At 51.3% G+C, this 22,181-nt stretch overlaps 4 protein-coding genes across 9 annotated transcripts in view; 1 reads left to right on the top strand and 3 right to left on the bottom strand.

Moving 5' to 3' along the window:
• The window catches only part of PNKD (PNKD metallo-beta-lactamase domain containing), a 47,948-nt gene extending 44,687 nt beyond the window's left edge, over positions 1 to 3,261 (bottom strand). Inside the window, exons 1-3 of one of the 2 annotated variants that reach the window (XM_036253432.1) lie at positions 3,031 to 3,261; positions 2,110 to 2,278; positions 186 to 563 (exon numbers count right to left, since the gene is read on the bottom strand). In XM_036253432.1, the coding sequence (XP_036109325.1) occupies positions 371 to 563; positions 2,110 to 2,278; positions 3,031 to 3,097 (429 nt within the window). In that variant the 5' untranslated portion in view covers positions 3,098 to 3,261 and the 3' untranslated portion in view covers positions 186 to 370. Of the gene's footprint in view, positions 1 to 185; positions 564 to 2,109; positions 2,279 to 3,030 lie in introns of those variants that run through there. The other variant, XM_036253433.1, reaches the window with a different exon arrangement.
• Positions 3,262 to 3,463: 202 nt separating this feature from the next.
• Positions 3,464 to 8,869, top strand: LOC118625708 (angio associated migratory cell protein). Of its 3 annotated transcripts, none has more exons than XM_036254816.1 (11): positions 3,464 to 3,664; positions 4,120 to 4,278; positions 4,969 to 5,088; positions 5,853 to 5,992; positions 6,247 to 6,391; positions 6,680 to 6,763; positions 6,879 to 6,994; positions 7,155 to 7,258; positions 7,410 to 7,500; positions 7,671 to 7,825; positions 8,255 to 8,725. In XM_036254816.1, the coding sequence occupies exons 1-11, from the start codon at positions 3,544 to 3,546 to the stop codon at positions 8,328 to 8,330; spliced, it is 1,311 nt and encodes a 436-aa protein (XP_036110709.1). In that variant the 5' UTR covers positions 3,464 to 3,543; the 3' UTR covers positions 8,331 to 8,725. The 3 variants fall into 3 exon arrangements, with proteins under 3 accessions (XP_036110709.1, XP_036110711.1, XP_036110708.1); XM_036254818.1 differs by having other exon boundaries at positions 3,465 to 3,664; positions 4,123 to 4,278; XM_036254815.1 differs by having other exon boundaries at positions 3,469 to 3,664; positions 7,645 to 7,825; positions 8,255 to 8,869.
• A 102-nt stretch (positions 8,870 to 8,971) lies between these two features.
• On the bottom strand, positions 8,972 to 11,739 carry GPBAR1 (G protein-coupled bile acid receptor 1). Its single transcript, XM_036254486.1, has 2 exons — positions 11,720 to 11,739; positions 8,972 to 10,143 (listed from the first exon to the last, which is right to left on the bottom strand). The coding sequence occupies exon 2, from the start codon at positions 10,096 to 10,098 to the stop codon at positions 9,106 to 9,108; it is 993 nt and encodes a 330-aa protein (XP_036110379.1). The 5' UTR covers positions 10,099 to 10,143; positions 11,720 to 11,739; the 3' UTR covers positions 8,972 to 9,105.
• An 8,396-nt stretch (positions 11,740 to 20,135) lies between these two features.
• Positions 20,136 to 22,181, bottom strand: part of ARPC2 (actin related protein 2/3 complex subunit 2) — a 33,632-nt gene continuing 31,586 nt past the window's right edge. For 2 of the 3 annotated variants that reach the window (XM_036253574.1, XM_036253573.1), the window contains exon 11: positions 20,136 to 20,595. In XM_036253574.1, the coding sequence (XP_036109467.1) occupies positions 20,571 to 20,595 (25 nt within the window). In that variant the 3' untranslated portion in view covers positions 20,136 to 20,570. The remainder of the gene's footprint in view (positions 20,596 to 22,181) is intronic. The other variant, XM_036253575.1, reaches the window with a different exon arrangement.

Below are 22,181 nucleotides of genomic sequence, written 5' to 3'. Positions count from 1 at the left end.
CCTCCTGGCCAGCAGCTCTGAGGGCTTGGTCCCCAGGGCCTGTGCCTAAACTTGTTGCTTGTCTCTGTGGTTTCCCCAGCCATTAATCCAGGGACACTGAGTGCTTCAGAGACAGCTCACAGGAGTAACCAACCCCGCCCTCTGCCCCTCCCTTCCCAAGGGACTAAAAAAATCCAGTCCCGGTTCCTTTCCACTCAAACATTCAAAAACTTTATTTGCCTTTGGCTGGTTCCTCAAAGGGAGGGGAGGGATGGGAGAGGGCAGCAGCCTGGGCTTCATGCGCCCTCTGGTGGACCTTAGAGGCAAAGACCAGACTTGCAGTTGAGGCCACAGTCAATAATACAGTCTATGGGGAAGGATGCAATATTCCTCAGGTCTGCACCCTGGACCCAGCTTCAGGAGATGGGGCATGTTGGGAGGAGGCCCTGAACCTCTGGCTCTCATACTCGCCCGTGTTGGATGCCCGCATGTTCTGCCGAGCCTTCATCTGCTTCAAACGGTTCTTGTCCACTTCCCGCTTGGTGAGGATGAAGAGGAGGATACCACAGGGGAAGCCGATGGCCCTAGGGGTGGGGAGATGTGCATGGGGTTTGGGGAGGGGCCACAGCCTGAGCCAGAGGAGCTGGGGAGAATCTCATTCTAGCTTCATTGATCTTGTGAACACTGTGATACCTCTTGTGTCTATTTAGCCTCGATGCTGGCTGCTGGAGGGCCCTACACAAATCAGATCCTGCCGCTACCCTGCTTAAAATCCCATAACAGCTCTCCATCACTTCCCTGCTAAGTCCAAACACCTAGGTGTGGCACAAAAGGCCCAGTGTAGTTTGGTCTCTGCCCACCTCTACATTCTTTCCCCCTGTAGCCTAACACCTGTCAACATGAGCCCTGCAATCCTGCTCTGCAGCCTGTGCATGATTCTCCAGGCAGCTCATCCTTTTCCCCTCTTCAAGTCTTGGCAAAGTCTCCCTCTGCCTAAACTGCTCCACACCCTTTCCCAGACTCCCCTTCTTAATCTGAGTAATTACTATTTGGGAGCACCTTTGTGTGGAGGAAAGGGAATGGAGTCACAAGACCTCGTAAGGGGGAAAGGGTATAGAGTCACAAGATCTGGTAAGAATCCCAGTTCTGAGCCTCAGTTCTCTTATCAGTGAAATGGGAATATAATATTTACCCCAAAGACTAAAATGTTACACTGTAAAGTCCTGGAACACCTAAGGTGCTGAAAAAAAGCGTAATTTCCCTCCCTGGCCAGTGTGACTCTGGTTGGGTGTTGTCCTGTGCATTGAAAGGTTGCTGGTTCAATTCCCAGACAGGGTGAAAAGCCCAGGTTTCAGACTCGATCCCTCCTGGGGGTGGGGGGTACAGGAGGCAGCCAATTGATGTTTCTCTCCCTATCCCTTCCACTCTCTCTAAATATCAATTTTAAAAGTCTTTTAAAAAAGACAATTCTGGCCCTGGTGTTTGGCTCAGCGGTTGGAGCGTTAGCCGCAGACCAAAGAGTCTTAGGTTCAATTCTAGTCGAGGGCACGTACCTGGGTTGCAGTTCAATTCTAGGCCCTGGCTGGGGTCATGCAGGAGGCAATCAATTCATGAGTCTCTCACATTGATACTCCCCGCCCCCCACCGTCCCTCCCTCTCACTTGATCTGAAAATCAATGAAAAAATACCCTCAGGTGAGGATTAAAAAAAAAGACAATTCTGCTAAAATACCTTTAAAAATTTTGTTAATTTCCCCCTCCTTACCCTTTAACATTGATCAATAATATGTATTAAGGTCAGAGGTGAATCTGAATAATGATGTACTGAACACCTTCTAGGTGAAACCTCAATTGGGTCTCACCTCAAGTTCCCAAAAGAGGATGAGGCCAGGGAACCAAATTCAAATCAGATTAGCTCAGCTTACTCCACAGAAAACCCACTGTCTATCCAATTCCACATACTTTCCAACCTCCCCTATCCCATTCTTATGAGATTCCAGCCCTTGCACCCAGCAATTCTGTTCCCACAACACTGGATTCAGCTTACCACCTGAAACTTGGAGAACTTCTGGGTCCTGCCCTCCCCTGGTGCCACTCCCTATCGGTGGGCTAAGGGTTAGTTAAAACTCACCAGGCTAGTCCCACAGCTTTCATGGGGTTCTTGGCCCTCTTTCTGGGAATGTATTCCGGCTCAGGAGATAGGGGCTCAGGCTCTTCCTTGCACTCTGGGGAGCTGTGGCTTTGCAGTGCCCGGGTCCTGTTCTGGGAAGCTTTGTTAGCTGTGGCTCCTGAGAGAATCCCTGTGGATAGGAAATATGAAGGTCAGTAAGAGGATGCGGTGAAAGCCTGGGAAGGAGTGGTTGGGATCTAAGGAAGGGAAGTGACTGCAGTATGGTGTAACAAGTGCCAGGGAGAACCCAAAGGGAAATGGGAAAATCGCCATCGAGGTGACACCTTTGGAAGTTACTTCCACGTCACTGTGGGCTCATCACCCTGGTGCCAGGAGAGCGAGCTTCGCTGTTCATCTCCTCAGAAGACAGGATGGGAAGGACTGCAGTGGGACTCACATGAGACGTATGTAGGAAATCCGCGAAAATGTTTTTAAACCGCGGAATGTTAGCATTGGAAGGGAGCTTAAAGGTGGTCACTCCTTCCCCTCGTCCTACAGAAGAGGAAACTGAAGCCCAGAGAGACTACGTGCTTCGCCCAAGGTCAAACTGCTAATTATCCGGGGCTAGAATCCAAGCCTCCTGAAGCTCAGGGCTCTCTCCTCTGCACTGCGGTGAGTGTGAAACACCTGGAACGCGGGAGCCTAAAAGGCTTCCTTGGGACTCCCTCCAGCAGCAAGACCCCAGAGCTGCCGTGTAACCCGACAGCAGAGGGACGGACTGGGTGACCTCTAGAGACTACCTTATAGCCCCCAGACTCTTTAAGATCCTGCAGAGGGGTGCGAGCAGGAATCGACAGCCCTGACCTCCTCCTATTGCCGGGCAGGAGTTAAAAAAAGGGGGACCCCCTGCAGTCCTGCCCTCCCCGGGGTCCCTCTCCTTACCCCGGAGGACGCGGGCATTCCTCGCCCCCCGGCCCTTCAGCGCCGTAGCAGCTACCACCGCCGCCATGTTCAGATCCCACCCCCTTTCACCGCGGTCCCCGCCGGGAATTGTAGTTTGCGTAAGGGGCCTCCCCCGCTCCTTCCGTCCCGCCTGCAGATGAGAAACTACATCTCCCAAAAGCCTTCGGAGCCGACCGGGCTGAACTACTTTTCCCAGGAGACCCGGAGGCGCGCACGCTCGCTTGTTTCCCTTCTGTCGGGGCGGAGTCAGGTCGGGCGGAGTTTGAGTTCTCTCCGCCACGCCCCGGCCCCTTTCCCCAAGTCTGCTCTATGATTGGTGATTAAGCTAGCCAACCTCCCCCACTATTGGCCAAGCGGCCGTCGCTCTTCCTTCGGAGTGTCGCCTACGCCTATTTCCTCCCGGGGAGGAGGGGCCCGAGTTCCGCGTCGTCGCGCAGAGCTGACTCTGGGAGGCGTTTGGGCCCAGAGAAGTGGATCGGCTGCTTTCGCCGCATGGAATCCGAATCGGAAAGCGGGGCTGCTGCTGACACCCCCCCACTGGAGACCCTAAGCTTCCATGGTGATGAAGAGATTATCGAGGTGGTAGAACTGGATCCCGGTCCGCCGGACCCGGGTGAGAATTGCCGGTCCTCAGGCCATGGGACAGGAGGCGCTCATCCCTGGCCTATGACCCCAGTTTCTCCCCCCTCCCCTCTACACCCTACCGGTCATTCCTACCGACTTCCTTCGCCCTTCCCCCCTCCTCCCACCCCCACACTTAGTTCTCAGGCCTGGCCGGGGTGGGGGTTCCCCTGACGCCTCCTCCGGCCCTTCCCCTCACACACCCCCTTCCCATCATCCCCTCGGTCCTCCCTTTCCACACAATCTCTGGCCAACCTCAGGTACTCAGACGTCTCCTGCCCTCGGTCCCACACCTCCTCCTCACTGCCTCTTCTCGCCCCCGCTTCATCCCGTTCATCTGACCTCACCCTCTTGCCACATGACCCACCCCATCCCTAGGCCTCCCCACACTAGTCTCCATCCCTCTTACCGCCTGCTGAGCCCCGTTTTTTAACCCTCTCCCCAAAGCAGATGATCTAGCCCAGGAGATGGAAGACGTGGACTTTGAGGAAGAGGAAGAAGAGGAAGACGGCAACGAGGAGGGCTGGGTTCTGGAACCCCAGGAAGGGGTAGTCGGCAGCATGGAAGGCCCAGACGATAGCGAGGTCACCTTTGCATTGCACACAGGTAGGACTCTGAAGAGATCCATCATAAACTCAGGCCACATTCGAGCGTCGCACGTCCGCTGTGTACTGAGCATTAGGAGGGACGCAGAGATGGGGAAACGCTGGCCTTGCTCTGGAGGAACTCACAGGTAGAGGGCAGTGTGATGGAGAAGAGCTTGGCTCCTGGAGTCATTTGATGAATCTGTTTTCAAGTCTTACCTTTGCTATTTACCAATTTTATCTTTACTAATCTCCCTGGGTTTTACTTTCCTTTTAAAAAGTTATCTTAGTGTAGGTTAGATGTTATAGTACCTTTTTGAGTATACTTTATATAATCCTCTAATACTGATTCATAATAAGGAACCAGTGACATGATGTTCTCCTCCCTCTGTTCCGGGCCTGGTGGCATCCCATGCTGAGAGCTGTAAGCTCTGCACTTATACCCTTCTCTTGTCTATGGCATCAGTGTGGGGTGGTGGAATGTGCAGCACCGAAGGGGAGGGATCTGCCCTGGAGAAGGATTTGGAGCTTGGCAAGCTTGGGGAGGGATTTCTCCAACAACCTGATGCTTAGAACTTGAATGCATCCGTCTTTTCCAGGAGGAAAAACATGTTGCTTTGGGTGGAAGGGGGTGGGCTTCCCGTAAGTCTGGAAGGACAGAACCCTAGGTGGGAGCCCCATCTCCTTACTTGTGAAATATCTCTTGGGACAGCATCTGTGTTTTGTGTAAGCCTGGACCCCAAGACCAACACATTGGCGGTGACAGGGGGTGAAGATGACAAAGCCTTTGTGTGGAGGCTCAGCGATGGGGAGCTGCTCTTTGAGTGTGCAGGTGAGGGGGCCCAGGTGAGGTTGTGTCCCTTTGGAAGTCTTAGGGGGCTAGCCTGCAGTGGTTATGAATCCAACAGTCATGTATTTATTTATTTATTTTTCAATTTTTTTTTTCTTTATTGATTTTAGAGAGAGAGGAAGTGAGAGGAAGAGAGAGATAGAAACATCGACGAGAGAGAACATCGATTGGTTGCCCCCGGTATGCCCCCCCATTGGGGATCAGGCCTACAACCTGGGCATGTGTCCTGGCCGGGAATCGAGCTGGCGACCTCTTGGTGCATTGGTCAATGCTCAACCACTGAGCCACACCGGCCGGACTAACAGTCATTTATTGATCTCCGTTTTTCTAGTTCTGTGCTGGGCCTGAAGACTCCAAAGAAGATTAGCATAGTCTGTTGTGGACATAGCGGAGGGAGGCACTAATTGGGGAAGGGAGTCTGGGAAAGACTTGAGAGGAGGAGACAGGCTGATGTAGGAGTGTTTGGGAAGAGGAAAGAATGTAGGTATTCCAGGCAGAGGTGCAGAGTGGATAAAAGGGTAAGACATAGGTCTGGGCTACACGTGGTTGAGTGGAGAGCCAGCAGTGTCTCCCTTGGGGGGAAGCTGGGTGTGTTGATTCCTGCAACAACAATGAATTTGGTCGCCTATTCTGCTGGGATCCACCCTTCATTTTTCCCCAGCTGGTCCTTTCAGAGGCCAGATACCTGGGTCATGTGCCCTTAGTATCAGGTGCCCTGACATTCTCTTTCTGCTATTTTTTTGAAGGCCATAAGGACTCGGTGACTTGTGCTGGTTTCAGCCATGATTCTACCCTAGTGGCCACAGGGGACATGAGTGGCCTCTTAAAAGTGTGGCAGGTGGACACCAAAGAGGAGGTCTGGTCCTTTGAAGCAGGAGATCTGGAGGTGAGATCATTAGAGTGGATTCAACTCAGAGGGCCTTGGGTAGTGGGTGAGAGCTTGGGGGTTCAACCCTGCCGTTACCTGACCAAGCCATCTCTGAGTCCATGCACTGTCAAGGTACAGCAAAAGTGTCTCTGCCTGTTACCAGAGTGTCCCCGCTGACTCAGAAGCAGGGGGAGCTTGGTGGGGCTCATAAGGCAGGTTCCTAGGTGGGATGGAGTGATGGGCCTCCCTGTTGACCCCTCCTCTCTATCCAGTGGATGGAGTGGCACCCTCGGGCACCTGTCCTACTGGCGGGCACTGCTGACGGCAACACCTGGATGTGGAAAGTCCCAAATGGTGACTGCAAGACCTTCCAGGGTCCCAACTGCCCGGCTACCTGTGGCCGAGTCCTCCCTGATGGTGAGAGAAGCTTCCTTGAGTGTCTTTCTTGAGTACAGAGAGGTTGGATGCAGGGTTAGGTGCCACAGCCCACACACGCAGCCTATTCTCAGGAGCATTGTCCTCACTGGCCCCAAAGCAGACAGCTCCTTCTTTCCTACCCTGAACTAGGTCTCCTCTGCTGGTCCCTGGGGCAGGGTTTGATACCTCACTTTCTTGTTTCCCTTTCTTGTCCCCCCTCCTCCAATTCCCTTGTTGGGTGTGTCTGAATATACTATCTGTCCTTCGTCCGTGCCTCTGGCCCTTCAGGGAAGAGAGCTGTGGTAGGCTATGAAGATGGCACCATCAGGATTTGGGACCTGAAGCAGGGAAACCCCATCCATGTACTAAAAGGTAATAAAGGTGGGGGAAGTGTTACGTTGGGCCTTTGTGGGGAAGGGGCTAAGACCTGGGACGGGACTCAGAGGGGACAGGGTGAAGTCTGACTCATTTCCTTGCTCCATCCTAGGAACTGAGGGTCACCAGGGCCCTCTGACCTGTGTCGCCACCAACCAGGATGGCAGCCTGATCCTAACTGGCTCTGTGGATTGCCAGGCCAAGTTGGTCAGTGCCACCACCGGCAAGGTGAGTGGGACCTGAGGCCTAGCTGTGGAGCCTTCCACTTTCTGTGTCTTCTCTCCTTCCTTTCTTATTCTTCACTTGATCTCTCTGCCTCGCTGCCTTCCTTCTCAATTAGAGGACTAAGTTTCCAGGTCCTTCTCTGATCCTTTCCTCTGGCTCATAGGTGGTGGGTGTTTTCAGGCCTGAGACTGTGGCCTCCCAGCCCAACCTGGGAGAAGGGGAGGAGAGCGAGTCCAACTCAGTGGAATCCTTGGGCTTCTGCAGTGTGTGAGTGTGAGCCAAGGCCTCGGCCTGGAGACAGGCTGGAGATGAGAGGGGCTGAGCGTGGGGAGGGGCCTCGGCTGGGGGACCAGGAAGGAGTGAAGGGCACATGATCCCAGGTCCCTCTGTGAGCTTTGTGGTGCTTTCCTGTACCCAGGATGCCTCTGGCAGCTGTCGGCTACCTGGATGGGACGTTGGCCATCTATGACTTGTCTACGCAGACCCTCAGGCACCAGTGTCAGCACCAGGTACAGGCAGCCGTGGCTGTGGGGAAGCCCAGGCCTCTGGGAGCATGTGCCCCAGACCTGGCTCCTGCTTGGTCCTTTCTGTGGCCCATGAAGCCACTTTCCCTCCCTCCATAAGAGCCTCTCAGCCCTCCCCCTGACCTCCAGCTTGCCTCTGTCACACCCTGGTGCAGTCGGGCATCGTGCAGCTGCTGTGGGAGGCAGGCACCGCCGTGGTTTACACTTGCAGCCTGGATGGCATTGTGCGCCTCTGGGACGCTCGGACTGGTCGCCTGCTCACTGACTACCGGGGCCACACGGCTGAGATCCTGGACTTTGCCCTCAGCAAGTAAGTGAATTGGGCTGGGGTCTGTATTTGGAAAGTGGTAATAGCATGTGAAGGGCCACAAGGACATGTGGGTGTGGGAGGGGATTCCTGAGGAAAGCTGGGACCCAAGGCCTGGTTGTGGGTTGCGGAAGCAGGAGTGCTGGGAAGACTGAGGGAGCCGCCACTTCCGGTTGACAGTGACTTGCCGGGTCTCACATCAGTCCTGGGGCTAGGGGCTGGGACTGCTCCCCCGTGTGACGGCTCTCCTCTCACTCCCTCGCTGATTGCTGGCTTCAAGTGTGTTCACTCAACGTGCGAGTGTCAGCCCAGTGCCAGACACTAAGGGTCTAGAACGGATGTGTTGGAGGAGGCCTCCCAGGGGCCCCTGGGTGGTGAGTTCAGGGCCAGCCCCAGGCCCCCGTCCCTTTGACCCTTCCTTTCTGTCCACAGAGATGCCTCCCTGGTGGTGACCACATCAGGAGACCACAAAGCAAAAGTATTTTGTGTCCAGAGACCTGACCGCTAGTGGCTGCAGCCTCTGCTGTGTGTCTGGTGTTAAGGAGGTGAAGGGAGACCCACCAGCAGAGGCAGGAGGGTGAGGGGAGAGGACGGGAGGGCCTCGGACTGCTTTCCAACCCCTTTACACTGATTTGCTCCCTCTGTCCCTTTCTTCTCTTAAGAGACCCACCCCTCGGGTGCCTCCTCTCCTCCCCCAGACCTGGGGGATCCCTCAGACGGAGGTTCAGATCTCTTTCTCTATCACTTTCATTTGTGGGTGTGAGTCATGGGGTGCCTATTTGTATGTGGGGAGTAGGTCTTTGAGGTGCCCGTTCTTTCCCTTCCCAAGTCTCTGGGGGTGGAAAGGAGGAAGAGAGATTAGTTACAGATTTTAAAAAATGTAAATAAAATATACTTCCCAGAGACAATGTCTGTGGATTTTGTGGTGGCTGGACCTGAGGAAGAACCAGTGAGGGGCATGTCAGGGTGAGGCCCACCCCCCATCTGCTGGACTGTCAGCACTCAGCTTGCCCCCTGCCGGTGGTGTGGCCTCACCTATTTTGCTGCTCTGCCAGAGTTGGAATCTCCCTTAATGCCTGTCTGGCTTTAGGTTCTTTGCACAGCTGCCTCTCCCTTTCTGCAACATGGAGTGAGATATCATATAAACTGGGCCAGAGGAGCTTTATTCGGCCAGGGTGCGGTAAAAAGGGGCAGGGTCTCCAGAGGTGTGCAGACAAGTGGAGACAGGCTTGGTGGCTGAGATGGATGGATGCTTCCGGTAGGAATGAGCAGAGGCCCTTCCCCTAGTTCAAGTCCAGGTCCATGCTGCTTTGGCTGCTGGTGCAGTAGGCAGTACTGGGGCCAGGACTGCCCCGAGAGGCTCTTCCCTGCAGCGCCCGTAGCCACCTTCGTGCGGCTGCCCTCCAGGGAGCTGTGTAGCGCTGATCACCCAGCCCCATGGCCACAGGCACGGCTGCTGCACTGGCACTGCCCAGTGAAATGAGGGACAGCAGCGTTCCAGGCCCCAGAGGTGGGCGCTGCTCATAGGCCAGCACGGAGAGGAGCAGGGTGGCCACATAGGGTCCCCAGCACAGCCCGAAGAGCAATGTGGCTCCAGCCTGTGCCCTTGCTTGTCTCCAGGTAAGGGCCCGAGCCAGGGCCGAGGGCGCTCCACGGTACACTGCCCGCTCCAACCGGCGGATGTCCTGCAGCTGGCGGTGAGCAGTGACCAATACACGGGCAGAGAGAAGGGCCGCAGCACCGATGGCGGGCAGCAGCAGCCCATAGACTTCGAGGTAGAGGTAGGGGGCTGGGAAGACAGCCTGGGAGCTGCAGTTGGTACCAGGGGCCCAGTGGTTCCACCCCAGAGCAGGCAGGCTGGTGAAGAGCAGGGGGCCAGCCCAGGTGAGGAGCAGGGCCAGCCGAGTGCTCCCACGGGTCCGGAGAGGCCGCAGCACTGCCATGTAGCGTTCCCCGTGTACCAGTAGCAGGTTGGTGAGCAGGGAGAGGAAGGAGAAGTTGGGGGCTAAGTAGAGGAAGAGACAGGACCAGTAACCTCGGCGACTCTGGCTCCATAGGCCTGGCAGTGTGGGTAGTGCCAGCCCTGTGAGCAGCCCAGCGAGCAGCAGGCTCAGGAAGAAGCAGCCAGCAGGCAGGCTGCGCAGGCGGCGGTCCCCGGCAATACTCAGGGCCAGGAGCAAGTTGGCCACGACGATCAAGCTTGCCAGGACCAGGGAGAGCCCAAAGGCCCCCATGGGAACAGCGCTGGGCACCTCCCTGGTGCTGTTGGGTGTCATCTTGGGCCTGGGGACAGGGGAGACCTGGAGGAACTGCCAGCATTCCTGTACAGATGATGGGGTGGCCAGAGTTAGGGTGGGGCTGCAGGTCACTGTCCTCTTGAAGGATGCGTTAATCTAGAGGTTGCAGCCCAATGGACTGTTGGCCATAGACATTTTTTTCAGTTAATGGCCAATTAAAATGTACATAAAAATTTCCATTCTGGGCCTCTCTTAAATCAGCTGTGGCAACACATATGTCTTATGTGGTGGCAACCAGCTGGAGTGGAGCAGTGGCTCCCTTCACAGGTCCCAGAGTCCCCACATGCCACTTCACCCATTACTGTTACCTGCTTGGTCCTCCTTGAGCAGCTTGCTGTGGGGCCTTCCAGCCCCAAAGCATCTTGTCCATCCCTGCCTCCACCCGGCAAGGCCTCTAAATTAGCAGAAGGGAGGATAGGGTCTGGCTGGTGTGTAGAGGTCCTCTGGCCAGCCAAAGTTGACAGCCTCCTTTGGGCTGGGGCCAGGTGCTTAAGAGTGGGTTCTTTGATGAAGGAGAGGGGTCCCTATCTTCAGATGCTCGAAACCTGGTTGGCACCAGAGCATTAAGGTTGGGGGTGGGAGGCACGAGTGAGGCAGACCCAGGGCTTATTGAGCATTAGTGATGAGGCCAGGGCAACGGTGGCAGCAAGTGGGGTGCCCTGCACTCCTCCCCCAATCTGCCCTTCTGGCCAGTTGGTTACATATCAGTGAGCAGCCTCCGGGTAGGACTTCCAGCCCATAAACTTGACTCATCCAAAGCACACTAGCAACAGGTCCCTTCCTGGGAACTGGAGGAGGGAGAGGAGTTGCTTAGGGTGAAGTGAGGGTGGGGGTGGGAAGAACTGGGAGTGAATGTGGAGATTCCAGCAGCAAGGAGGACAACTCCCACACGCTAGGGCAGACACTGACCCCAGAGGAGAGGGAAGAGGAGCTGCTGGACAGGGCCTGGCCTCTCTGTGGCTCTGATCTGTCCCTGTCCCTTTCTTTACTTGGCTCCTTGTTCTCAGTCCTCCAGCACCCTGGCCCCACTGCCACATCAGGGAACGGGGAGAGGTCCTGGACCCTATGGAAACTCCTGCTTCTGTCAACAGGGGAGCAGCGGCTGTTGCTAGGATTTAAGTCAATAAGGAAAGGATTTCTACTGCCCCCTCCCCCAGGTGGGAGGATCAGAGGGCCCACAGCCACCTTGAGCTCAGGAGAAGCTGCCCTTCTTTGGCCTCCAAACTGCTGTAGCCCTTTCCCCTCCCCTGGTGTCACCCAATGAAGAAATCTTTCTTAATAGCCCTCCAGTTTGTGTCCCCCTTTGTCCCTGTGTGGACAACTTTATCAAACCTCACAAGACTTCAGGGTCCGTTACTTGAAGCCTGGCCTCAGGATCCTGGGCTGGAGCTCCAGCCCTCCCCTGGAAAGAGTCCTTTACCCTTCCGCCACCAGAACAGCAAGAAAGGCAGGGTCAGTCCCCGGGGCGACTTACCACTGGTGTGTGGGTAGTCTGACCCCCCCCCCAGCCCCCCTCCCCCCTGCAGCGGCTCTGGTGGCAATGACCTCTTCAGGATCTGGGGCTGAGGTCTTGGGGTGGGGAGGGGACATAGCTACTCACATGGCAGTTGGAGACAGGTGTTGCTCACCCAGCCTGGGCTTTCCTCTGAGTGTCAGGGAGCTGCTGCAGCCAGCCCTGCAGGACTCCTGGAGATGTCTGATGTCCTGGCCTGGGAGAGCATGGGGCCTCCACTCTGGGACAGCAGGGCCCCAGGCTCTTGGCAGCCTAGGCTCTGCCCCTGCCTGGGTTCGCGAGGGATGTAGCTGAGGCTGGCGGGGCTTAGCCTGGCCCCGCCTCTGAGGGTGGGACCTGGCACACCATGGCTGTAGCAACTCCGAGGCCTTTCTCCCTTCCCCCTGTACCAGAGTTTTCCTCTTTCCAGCCACTGGCCATAGCTTGTCACTTAGGTGGGGAGATCCTCTCTCAGGTCACTCAGTTTGGAGACCTCTCCCCTGCTACTGCATAGCTAACCTGAGAAATGCATTCCAGTTAATGAATAATGATTTCTTCTACCTTTCCCTATTTTCCCCCCAGCTAATACATTTACATGTTATGTGTCTTATACCCCTGAGTGGCCAGCCAGCTGACAGCACATTGAACTCCATAATTCTGTCTGTCTGCCAAAGAGGAGTGTGTGTGCAATGGTGGCAGTAGTGGGAGTGTTTGGGGTTTGAGGATCTTCACTGCCCCCCATCTTATTGCCTGATGGACCTTTTGCTTATAAAGCCAGCCTTGCCTTCTAGAATCTGGAGTTGCCCTGGCTAGTTTGGCTCAGCAGTTAGAGCGATGGCCTGCGGTCCAGAGAGACCCAGGTTCAGTTCCCGCTAAAGGCATGCACCTTGGTTGCAGTTTGTCCCCGGCCCTGGTTGGTTCGTGTGGGTGGCAGCCACTTGATGTGTCCCTTTCACATCGATGTTTCTCTCTCTCTTCCTCTTTCTCCCTCCTACTCTATCTGAACAAAAAATGAAAAAAAGAAAAATGTCCTCTGGTGAGGATAAAAAAAAAAAAAGGAATCTGGAGTTATTCCACACTTTTCTCAACTATTTTGTGAGTCAAGTTCTGGGCTATGAAGTACGAGTAGCTCTGGGGGTGTGATCTTGGGCAAGTTGCCTTTGGCCTCAATTTTCCTTCCTGTAAAATGGGAGAAAGCTACTCTCAGAGTTGTTGTGAAAAATGTTATGGGATAACATGTAACTGATAAGATCCCAGTGCCTCACACTTAATGCGGGGAGCCACTCTCATAGTTGTGGGAAATGTTATGGGCTCAGCCAGGTAGTTCAGTTGGTTAGAGCATTGACTGATACCCCAAGGTTTTCGGCTCAATCTGTGGTCAGGGCACATACAAGAAGCAATCAATGAATGCATAAATAAGTGGAACAACAAAACCTTTTTTGTCTCTGTCTAAAAAATTCAATGAAAAATAACTGAAGCCCTGCCAGTGTGGCTCTGGATTGAGCATTGTCCCATGGACTGAGAGGTCCTGGTTCAATTCCCGGTCAGGGCACATGCCTGGGTTGTGGGCTCCATCCCCAGTAGGGGTCATGCAGGAAGCAGGTGATTGATGTTTCTCTCTTATGTGGATGTTTCTTTCTTCCCCTTGCTCTCTCTCTAAAAAATCAATAAAACATAAAAACATTTTTAAAATTAATTTATTTTTTAAATCCTCACTCAAGGTTATTTTTCCATTGATTTTCGGTTGAGAGAGAGAGAGAGAGAGAGACATCTATGTGAGAGAGACACATTGATTGGTTGCCTCCCGCGCGATCTTGACCAGGGCTGGGAATCGAACCTGCAACCAAGGTACGTGCCCTTGACTGGGAATCATACCCTCAACTCTCTCGTCTGTGGACACTCTAACTGCTGGGCCAAACAGACCAGGGCTAAGTTTTTTTAAAGTGTTATGAGACAGCCCGGCCGGTGTGGCTCGGTGGTTGAGCATCAACCCATGCACCAAGAGGTCGCCAGTTTGATTCCCAGTCAGGGCACATACCCAGGTTGTGAGCCAAATCCCCAGTGTGGGGCATGCAGGAGGCGGGCAATTGGTGTTCTTATCGATGTTTCTCTGGTCAACGGGCCAAAGCTCTAAGTGCTGAGCCAAACCGTTCAGGGCTCTCGTCAATGTTTCTATCTCTCTCTCCCTCTCCTAGAACTCTCTCTAAAATCAATGAAGAAAAAAAATTAAAAGTGTTATGAGATAACACATGTAACCGATTAGATCCAGTGCCTGACACTTAATGAGCAGGCAGGAGGGTCTCAACAAATGACTCCTCTCCTTATTCCATGATGGTTAAGAGTCACAGGCCAGTGTTGGAATCAGAAATCCTGGATCTCAGGATTTGGATCTCAGAATCCTGGCTGAGATCCTATATTTTTAGCTGTGTGAATTTGGGCAAGTAACTAAAGTTCTCTCGCCTTAGTTTCCTCATCTGTAAAATGGGGCTCATACTGTAGTTACCTGTTGTGAGACCAAATGAGATAATACGTGATAAAAACTTAGATCAGCCCTGGCTGGTTTGGCTCAGCAGTAGAGCGTCTGCCCGTGGACCAGTGAGCTCTGGGTTCGATTCCAGCCAAGGGCACGTACTTCGGTTGCTGTTCACTCCCCGCCCTGGTTGGGGTCGTGTGGGAGGCAACCAGTCGGTGTCCCTCTCATGTCGTTTCTCTCTCTACCTGAAGATAAATAGAAAAATATCCTCGGGTAAGGATTAAAAACAAACAAACAAAAAACTTAGATCAGTGCTGGGCAAATAAGCACTCAATGAAAGGTAGCTGTTATTAACATTATTAGGACTTCTGCCCTCCTCCACATGTCCTTTCCCTCCAGCCAATCCTCCCCTCTAAGACAGAATTCCCCCGAGAAAGGCAGCCTATGAAAAGCAAGAGGCCAGTGACACTTCTGCTCCACAGGAAAACGGGAAAATAGGCACAATCATGTGGCACTTAACGACAGGGATACGTTCTGAAAAATGCCTTCTTAGCTGATTTGTTGTTACACAAACCTATATGGTACAGCCTACTACTCATCTAGGGTTAGTATAATCTATAGTACAGCCTATAGCTAGCTCTGTAGGGGAGGAAAAATTTTCCCTCTACCCTTCTGGGTTCTTGGTTGAGACATCCCTGTAATAAGAGACAGATTAGTAGAAAAATAAAAGTTTGATAGGATGCATACCTCCTGTACACATGGAGCAACCCAAGAAATCGGAGTAACTCAGCAAAATGCCTGAAGCCATCACCTTAAATACCATCCTCAGCTAAGACAAAGATGTTGGGGGTGGAGGAAAAGCACACTAAAAATGGGTATGGTTATTATGCAGATTTAAGTCATGGTCTTCCACACTGTAAGACGCTCTAGAGCAGCGGTTTTCAACCTGTGGGTTGTGACTCCTTTGGGGGTCAAATGACCCTTTCACAGGGGTTGCCTAAGACATAACAGTAGCAAAATTACAGTTATGAAGTAGCAACGAAAATAATTTTATGGTTGGGGGTCACTACAACATGAGGAACTGTATTAAAGGGTCGCGGCATTAGGAAGGTTGAGAACCACTGCTCTAGAGATAAGACCATCTCTCCTCCTGGTACAGTGAGGGAGACACCCTTACAATTTCCCTTACAAGCACAAATATCTTTTACAGAGTAACTTCTACTTGGTTTTCAGAGCTTCTTCCAAGTCAGAGGGTTTCTTAAAATTAACCAGCCTAAAATAATCCTTATGCTAAAGAGACATATTTGGGGTGACAAATTCTGTTCTCTTACAGCTCCCAGGCTACAAACCAGAACAGCATGTTACTGTTCTGGATACTGTAGGCAATTGTAACAATGGTATTTGTGTAATGTATTTTGCTACCTCACTAGATGATAGGAATTTTACATCTGCATAATCTTATGGGAATACCATTCCCTATGCAGTCCTTCAATAACCAAAACGTCTTTTTTTTTTTAATGCTTTTATTGATTCCAGAGAGAAGGGAAGGAGGGGTTGGGGGGGAGAGAGAGAAACAGAAACATCATCGTTGCCTCCTGCATGCACCCTGACCAGGGACTAGCCTGCAGCCTGGCCATGTGCTTTGACTGGGAATCAAACCTGCGACCCTTCAGTGCAAGGGATGATGCTCAACCAAACCACACTGGCCAGGGCCAATATGTCTTTATGTAGTGCACGACTACCATGAGAGGAAGGGCAAATTCAGGGCTATAAGGCCAAGAGGTGTTGTGCCCCCATTTACACATTGTATCAAGTGTGGCTTTGGGGTGAGGGAGAGTAGCCACTTACACTGCCTTAAGACCTGAAATGGGAGGGAACAGGCTAAAACTGCAGCAAGAAACCTGGAAGTGAGACATTAGGAAACGCTTCCTTGATCAAGAGCACCAGTGGACGGAGCAAGGGGACTTTGAGGCTCTCTGGGAAGGGCTGGTGGCACAGCAGCCAGGGGTCCTGGAGGACAGGACTTCTGTTGGGACAAAAAGTGGGAAGAGGAAAGCATCTAGCCTCAAACACATACTCAAGGGAGCTGGTGGGTGGAGGACACTGAGTTCCAGCATGATCCTCAGCCCCATGCTATCTGTTGGGCAGATGTCAGAGGCTCTGAGAGAGTTCATCCTGGAGTCTGGACAGAAGTGGGTGTGGGGCCCTCGGATATTGGACTGCCAGGAATAAACAGACGTCCTTGTTCCTAGCCCTGGCCTCCTCCCTGAGGGATCCAGGATGTCTGTGTTTCTTCTTCACTGCTCTGTCTAAACACTGTGTGTGGGATGACGTGTGAAGGGGAACAGCTTAGTAGGCAGCTGGAGCTGGGAAGCCTGGGTTCTGTCCCCTGCTCGTTCAGCCATTTCTTCCTTACAGGATCATCCAGTTCCTCTGCTCCCCCATCAATTCCCGGGCCTGACTCATCTGCTTCTCTCCTTTTCCCAAAGAACCCTGGTGCAGGCACTTTGCAGATGCCCTTTCAGCTGACTGCAGGCTCTAGTGCCCCAAACCCATCCCATTCTCCTTTCCTCAGGTAGAGTTTACATCATGGTGCCCAATCCACACTAGCAGGGAAGCCTTTGCCCACCCCATTCTCTTGGATATATGAATTTCTCTCTGCTAACCTTCAGTGTCTGGGTGTGGGATGTGAGGGTTAAGGGCACTGCCAGGATAAGCAGAGGCAATGGGGCACTGGGGCTTCCTGTACCTTGCTTGGCCTCCTTGAACTGCTGTTTAACTCTTCATTCGCTCTTGGGAGTGTCTGAAGGGTTCTGGGTACAATCCTGTTATAAGGCAGAAGAAACCCTGGTCCTACATTCTCCAGGTCTCCCCAGAAGCCACAGAAACTGCAGTGCTTTTACCAATTTCCAAAGAGAGAAGTATTGCTTGAACTCAAATAGCACCCCCTTTCCCACCCCAGTAGACCCAGGCTGGGGTTTTAGGCCCCCTGTAGCTTTTGGGATGAGTGTCCATCATTCCCACTTCAAATAAGACCAAAGGGAATTTACATGGCAACTCTAAGTACCACCTCCCGGTAAGAGAGATGTAGTAGCTAGCACTACTTCCTTTTCCTGCTTCAACTTCCTGTCCTCTGACCCCACCCTTCCACTTTCTGTTAGTCTTTTTTGCTTTTCCTGTCAAGCTTCTAGTTCTTAGCATACACAGGTCCCACTTTAACCAGGCAGAGAGATTCCAACCAACACCTCCTCACCTCCTGTTACAGTTTAAGGGCTACCCAAGCAGGGAAAAATACTTTCTTGGGAAGGACCTGAAAAACCCAAGACAGAATGACCTTGGCTTATGTTGGACTTTGCTTCCTTAACAGTCCTGCCACTTCTGATCCCTTTGAGTCTACAGGAATACAGGAATGGAACAAAGATTAGGTGGCATTATCAAGTATAATTATAGGCATTGTAAATGCCTACGTGACACCCAGTTGTCTTCATTGCTTTACCTCTACAGCTTATATCCAAGGTCACCTACATCTCCAGATGTGGACCCTGGGGCAAATGAGCCAATTAGCAGTATTTGAGACTAGGTCACTCTCCCCCAGCCTACCTGCTGCGTGCTGACCTTCATCTTGAGACCTCCCTCTTCTCCTAGTCCTACAGGACTTGGCTGGTTAGTTGGCCTTTGTCCACAAAGGGAGGGTCTTTGAGACTAGAGCCACACTAACACCAAGTGTGTCCTGGACAAAGGTGAGGGCAAAGGAGCAAGTCTAGAGAGAGGTCTTCACCAGCATGGATTTTTTTTTTTTATGACAAATGTTGTGGAATTAAGACACTGCCTTGGGATTTACTGCTGTAAAAATATGTAATGCCTTGTTTTTTTTCCTAACTCCCTATTTTCTAAGGAATCTTGGTTTTACCATCTATAGATTGTATAGATTTCAGATTCTCAGAAATTTGATCCCCACTACTGTCTAAAAGAGTACAGTGAATTCCAACTTACTAAGGAGTTATGTTCTAAAATCAGCACGAAAGTGAAAACATCAAGGTTATCCTTTAAAACTATTAGCTCCTGGGGTACAGAATACATACTTATCACCATCACCCATATATCTAATTTAGCCAGATTTTCCAGATGTAGGTGACAAGGGGCTATGTCCCAGAAAAACACCGGGCAGACTCCACAGGGTGCATTTTCCCCTGGAGGCCACAGGGTCAGCACCACCAAGGGGTCAGCACTCTCCAAGGGATATGTTTGTTGAGGGGATGAGCACATAAATAAAGTCTGGCTGACAAAATGACCTGTGGCTTTCAAATTTGACTATGACCCACAGTAAAGTCATTTTTACAATCCAGTCAAGATATGCACATTATAACTTAAAACACATTTCAAAATCAGTACTTACCCTTAATAAGTGTGATGCACTCTGATCTAGTCTGTGCGATTCCGTTTTTAAAGAATGCTGGTGACAAAGCTATACACGTGAAAAAGTGCATAGAAATAAACAACACAAATGAGTGCAGGTAGATCTCAGTTAGGCCAGGACTGTCCATGTCAATATCCTGGCTATACTATAGTAGTTACGCAAGAGGTTACCATTGGGTAAAGAGTATATAGGATCTCTCTGACTTCTTACAACTGTATGTGAATCTATAATTATCTCAAAATAGTATAGGAAATAAAAATGCTGGTTGTGATGTGGTCAGGACATTTCACAATTCATTACTGAGCCAGTGTGGGCATTAGATGGAGACAAAAAGGGAAAGGAACCCAGCGGTGTTGCTCAGTGGTTGAGTGTCGACCCATGCAGCAAGAGGTCACCAGTTCGATTCCTGGTCAGGGCACATGCCCAGGTTGTGGGCCAAATCCCCAGTGGGGGGCATGCAGGAGGCACCCAGTCGATGTTCTTACTCATTTTGTTTCTATATCTCCCCTCCTCTCTCTCTAAAATCAATTTAAAAAAAAGAGGGAAAGGAGATAGAAACCATTAAGATAGCCCTCAGACCACTTCAGTTGCCTCTAAAATTGATAGTTTTTTGTTTTAAATCCTCACTCAAGGATATTCTTCCACTCATCTTCAGATAGAGTGGGAGGAGGGGGGAGAGGGGGAGAGAATGAGACATTGAAGTGAAAGAGACACACTGGCCTGGCCAGTTTGGCTCAGTCGGCCTGTGGACCAATGAGTTGTGGGTTTAATTCCGGTCAAGGGCACGTACCTCAGTTGCAATTCGTCCCTAGCCCTGGTTGGGGTCATGTGGGAGGCAGCCACTTGATGTGTCTGTCCCTTTTCAGGTCGATGTTTCTCTCTCTTCCACTCTATCTGAACAAAGATGGAAAAATCCTCCTTGGGGAGGATAAAAAAAAAAACACACTAACTGGTTGCCTCCCTCATGACCCCGACCAGGGCCAGAACGAACCCAACTGAGGTATGTGCCCTTGGCCGGAATCGAACCCATGATTCATTGGTCTGCGGGCCGTCGCTCTAATCAATGAACCAAACCGGCCAGGGCTCCTGATAATTCTTTACCAAGCAAACTTTCTGAACCAAGTTTATTTCAGGGATTAGTGTCCTACTAGAGGACTGCATACTTTGCTGGGCTCTGTACTATTTGCTAGGCAAGAACCTCCCAAAATGAGTTTTGTGGAGTGCCAGTCTCTTGGGCTGTTATGTGAGAAAGAAAAACATGGCCACTTGGTTTGCATCAGATCCACACCTAAATACCTATTAATGTCCTGCAGAACCACACACATCCTGGAACACATTGGGGAAACTCTGTACATTATTTATGATAAAAGAATAAGCCAGAAAACACTTTAATGTGCCCGTCACTCTCCTGGGAGCTTCTTGGCTACAGCCCGACAGACTTAGTAACGGACCTTTACAGCAAATGTATTCAAGTTTACTCTGAAATGCCAACCAAGAGCTCACTAGCTAGTCTCTAAAGGAAGGCCGAGGAGCTCTTGAACTTAAGGTTTTCTAGCTCATATTTGCAGGTTCACCTTCCTCCCTCCTCCTCTCTCTTTTGGACTTACAGTCCAGAAACCCAGCAAATTCTCATGTAAGATAGAAAGATTTTTCTTTATTAATGACCCCAACCGTATTTCTTTAGATACAGGAGTTTTGAACTCAAATACTCAGGAGAAAACAAGTTAAGATTGCATTATCCTGCAACTCATTACCAGTTACATATTGCAAAGCAAAACAGCTTGGAAGGAGGGTTGGAAGGGAAGGGGAGTGAGGGTGGGAAGATAAAGAAAAGGAATTAAGTTGATCAAGTGGATTTCTTTTTCTTTTTTTTTTTTAATTCTTGGGAACTATGAAGTCCTTGCAAGCACAGCTCATTTCTGCAGATTATTTTCCAAAGGTGTACAAAATGGAACCAAAATGGAGAATCCCTTGAGAACCTGAAAGGGTGCAACATTAAAAGCTACGATTATCCAGTAGCAAGTGTTCCAGCCTTCAGTTGCCAGCGGCTTCCTCTTCGTTCCCAAGAGTTAGCGGGATGAAAACGTCTTCCCCCTTCAAAAGCAGAGAGTAAACGTGAAGGCTAGTTTCAGGCTCACCTTTCCTTCCACCCCACACTCCTGGACTAGGGATGGGATCCCAAAGAGGAACCAAGCACAAGGTGGAAAGGTTCCATCCACTCTTTACTCCTATTGAATACTCTGGGGTAACAGAAAATACCTGTGCTAACCATGAGGGCATTGAAAGTATAAAGCAGAAAGGAGATACCTTTGTCCAGTTTTTCTGGACCGCCTAGAATCTACCTGCATTTCAGACTAGACTCAAGCCTTTTCCTGGTAAAGACCTCAGGCTCCTTCTACACGACTTATACTTTTGGGCAGCAGATGGCAGTTCCATTTTAAATCATTCACCACAAGGGCAGAATGTTAAAAGCAGCAACCCTCAACTACACTCTGGGTTACAGAACACCTGTCTGACTCTAGGCTTCTGAGTTGTGGTGTCCTGTTTCACCCAGTGTTTCCCCAGAAGGGCCAGCTTTGGGAAGAGTCTGGTTCTCAACAACAGAAGAGTATTTGGTAAAGCAGCCTGGAAGCAAGAGCTAAGAACTATGAGAAATTGGGGCAAAAATATGGGGGCTAAAATTTTCCTGCCCTGAATGTCTTACCCACCCCAAAATGAAATCATATTTTATTACCCCCCCAACTCCAACAAAAAGCTCATAAGCATTCGATTCTGGCAGAGCACTAGGGGGTGCTGACCAATGGTTGGCTTCTGATCCAGGGCCATTTCTCACAGCAGGCCTGTCACCCTATTACATGCTGTTCATGGTTCTGCAGACCCCTCCCGCTCTTTTGTCCCAGGGAGAGAGAGAGGGGAAGAGGGAGAGGAAGGGGGGAGGGGAGGGAGAGAGAGAGGGAGAGAAGAGTGTGTGTGTGTGTGACCTGCCTTCTCCTGCCCAGCTGAACCAGTTAACTCCTACCCACTCTAAGTAACATGATCTGGTATTCAGGATGGATGCAGGTGTCTGCTTCCCCCTTCTTTTCTTTGGCCCACCTCTTTCAAAGAAAGGTTACTGGACAGAAAAAGGCAAAATTGCTCTTTAAGTCCCAGGGAGGAGATTTATGGGCAGAGTATTCATTTCAAGGACCATCCTCTCCCAGTTCCCCCATCAGGACAGGGAGTTGTTTCTACTCCTCACACAACTACACTCACTTTACAGTGAACCCCAAGAATACCTGCTGACTGTGTAATGGTTGGGGAGAAGGCCGGTGGGGAGATAATGGGCAGTGACTGCCTAGTGGGCTCATTTCCTTCCGAGATCAGGCGAGATCGGGAGCATTCAGGGTGGTATGGCCGTAGACTGGCTCATTTCCTAAACGGACAAGTAGTTGTGGGACTAGAGGTCATGAGGCAACCTGTGACTACTTAGAAATGATGCCCAGTGTTGGTGTGTGACAGGCTGGCCTGGTCAGGATTCCTTCTGCTGTCCCTAGTTGCTTGTTCACTTCCTGGGCTCTACTAAAACTGCCTTCTCTCCATTGGGCCCTGAAAAGTGGCACAAAACCGGTTGCCTCACACTCAAGATCACCAAGGTGGTGCCTAGTGAGAAAAAGCACTCCTGTGGAAAGCAAGCAGGAAAA

The sequence above is a fragment of the Molossus molossus genome, unplaced genomic scaffold (assembly GCF_014108415.1).
Source record: "Molossus molossus isolate mMolMol1 unplaced genomic scaffold, mMolMol1.p scaffold_m16_p_11, whole genome shotgun sequence".
NCBI classification, from domain to species: Eukaryota; Metazoa; Chordata; class Mammalia; order Chiroptera; family Molossidae; genus Molossus; species Molossus molossus.
Note: the sequence above shows the minus strand (reverse complement) of the source record. Positions and strands in the feature narration are given on the sequence as shown.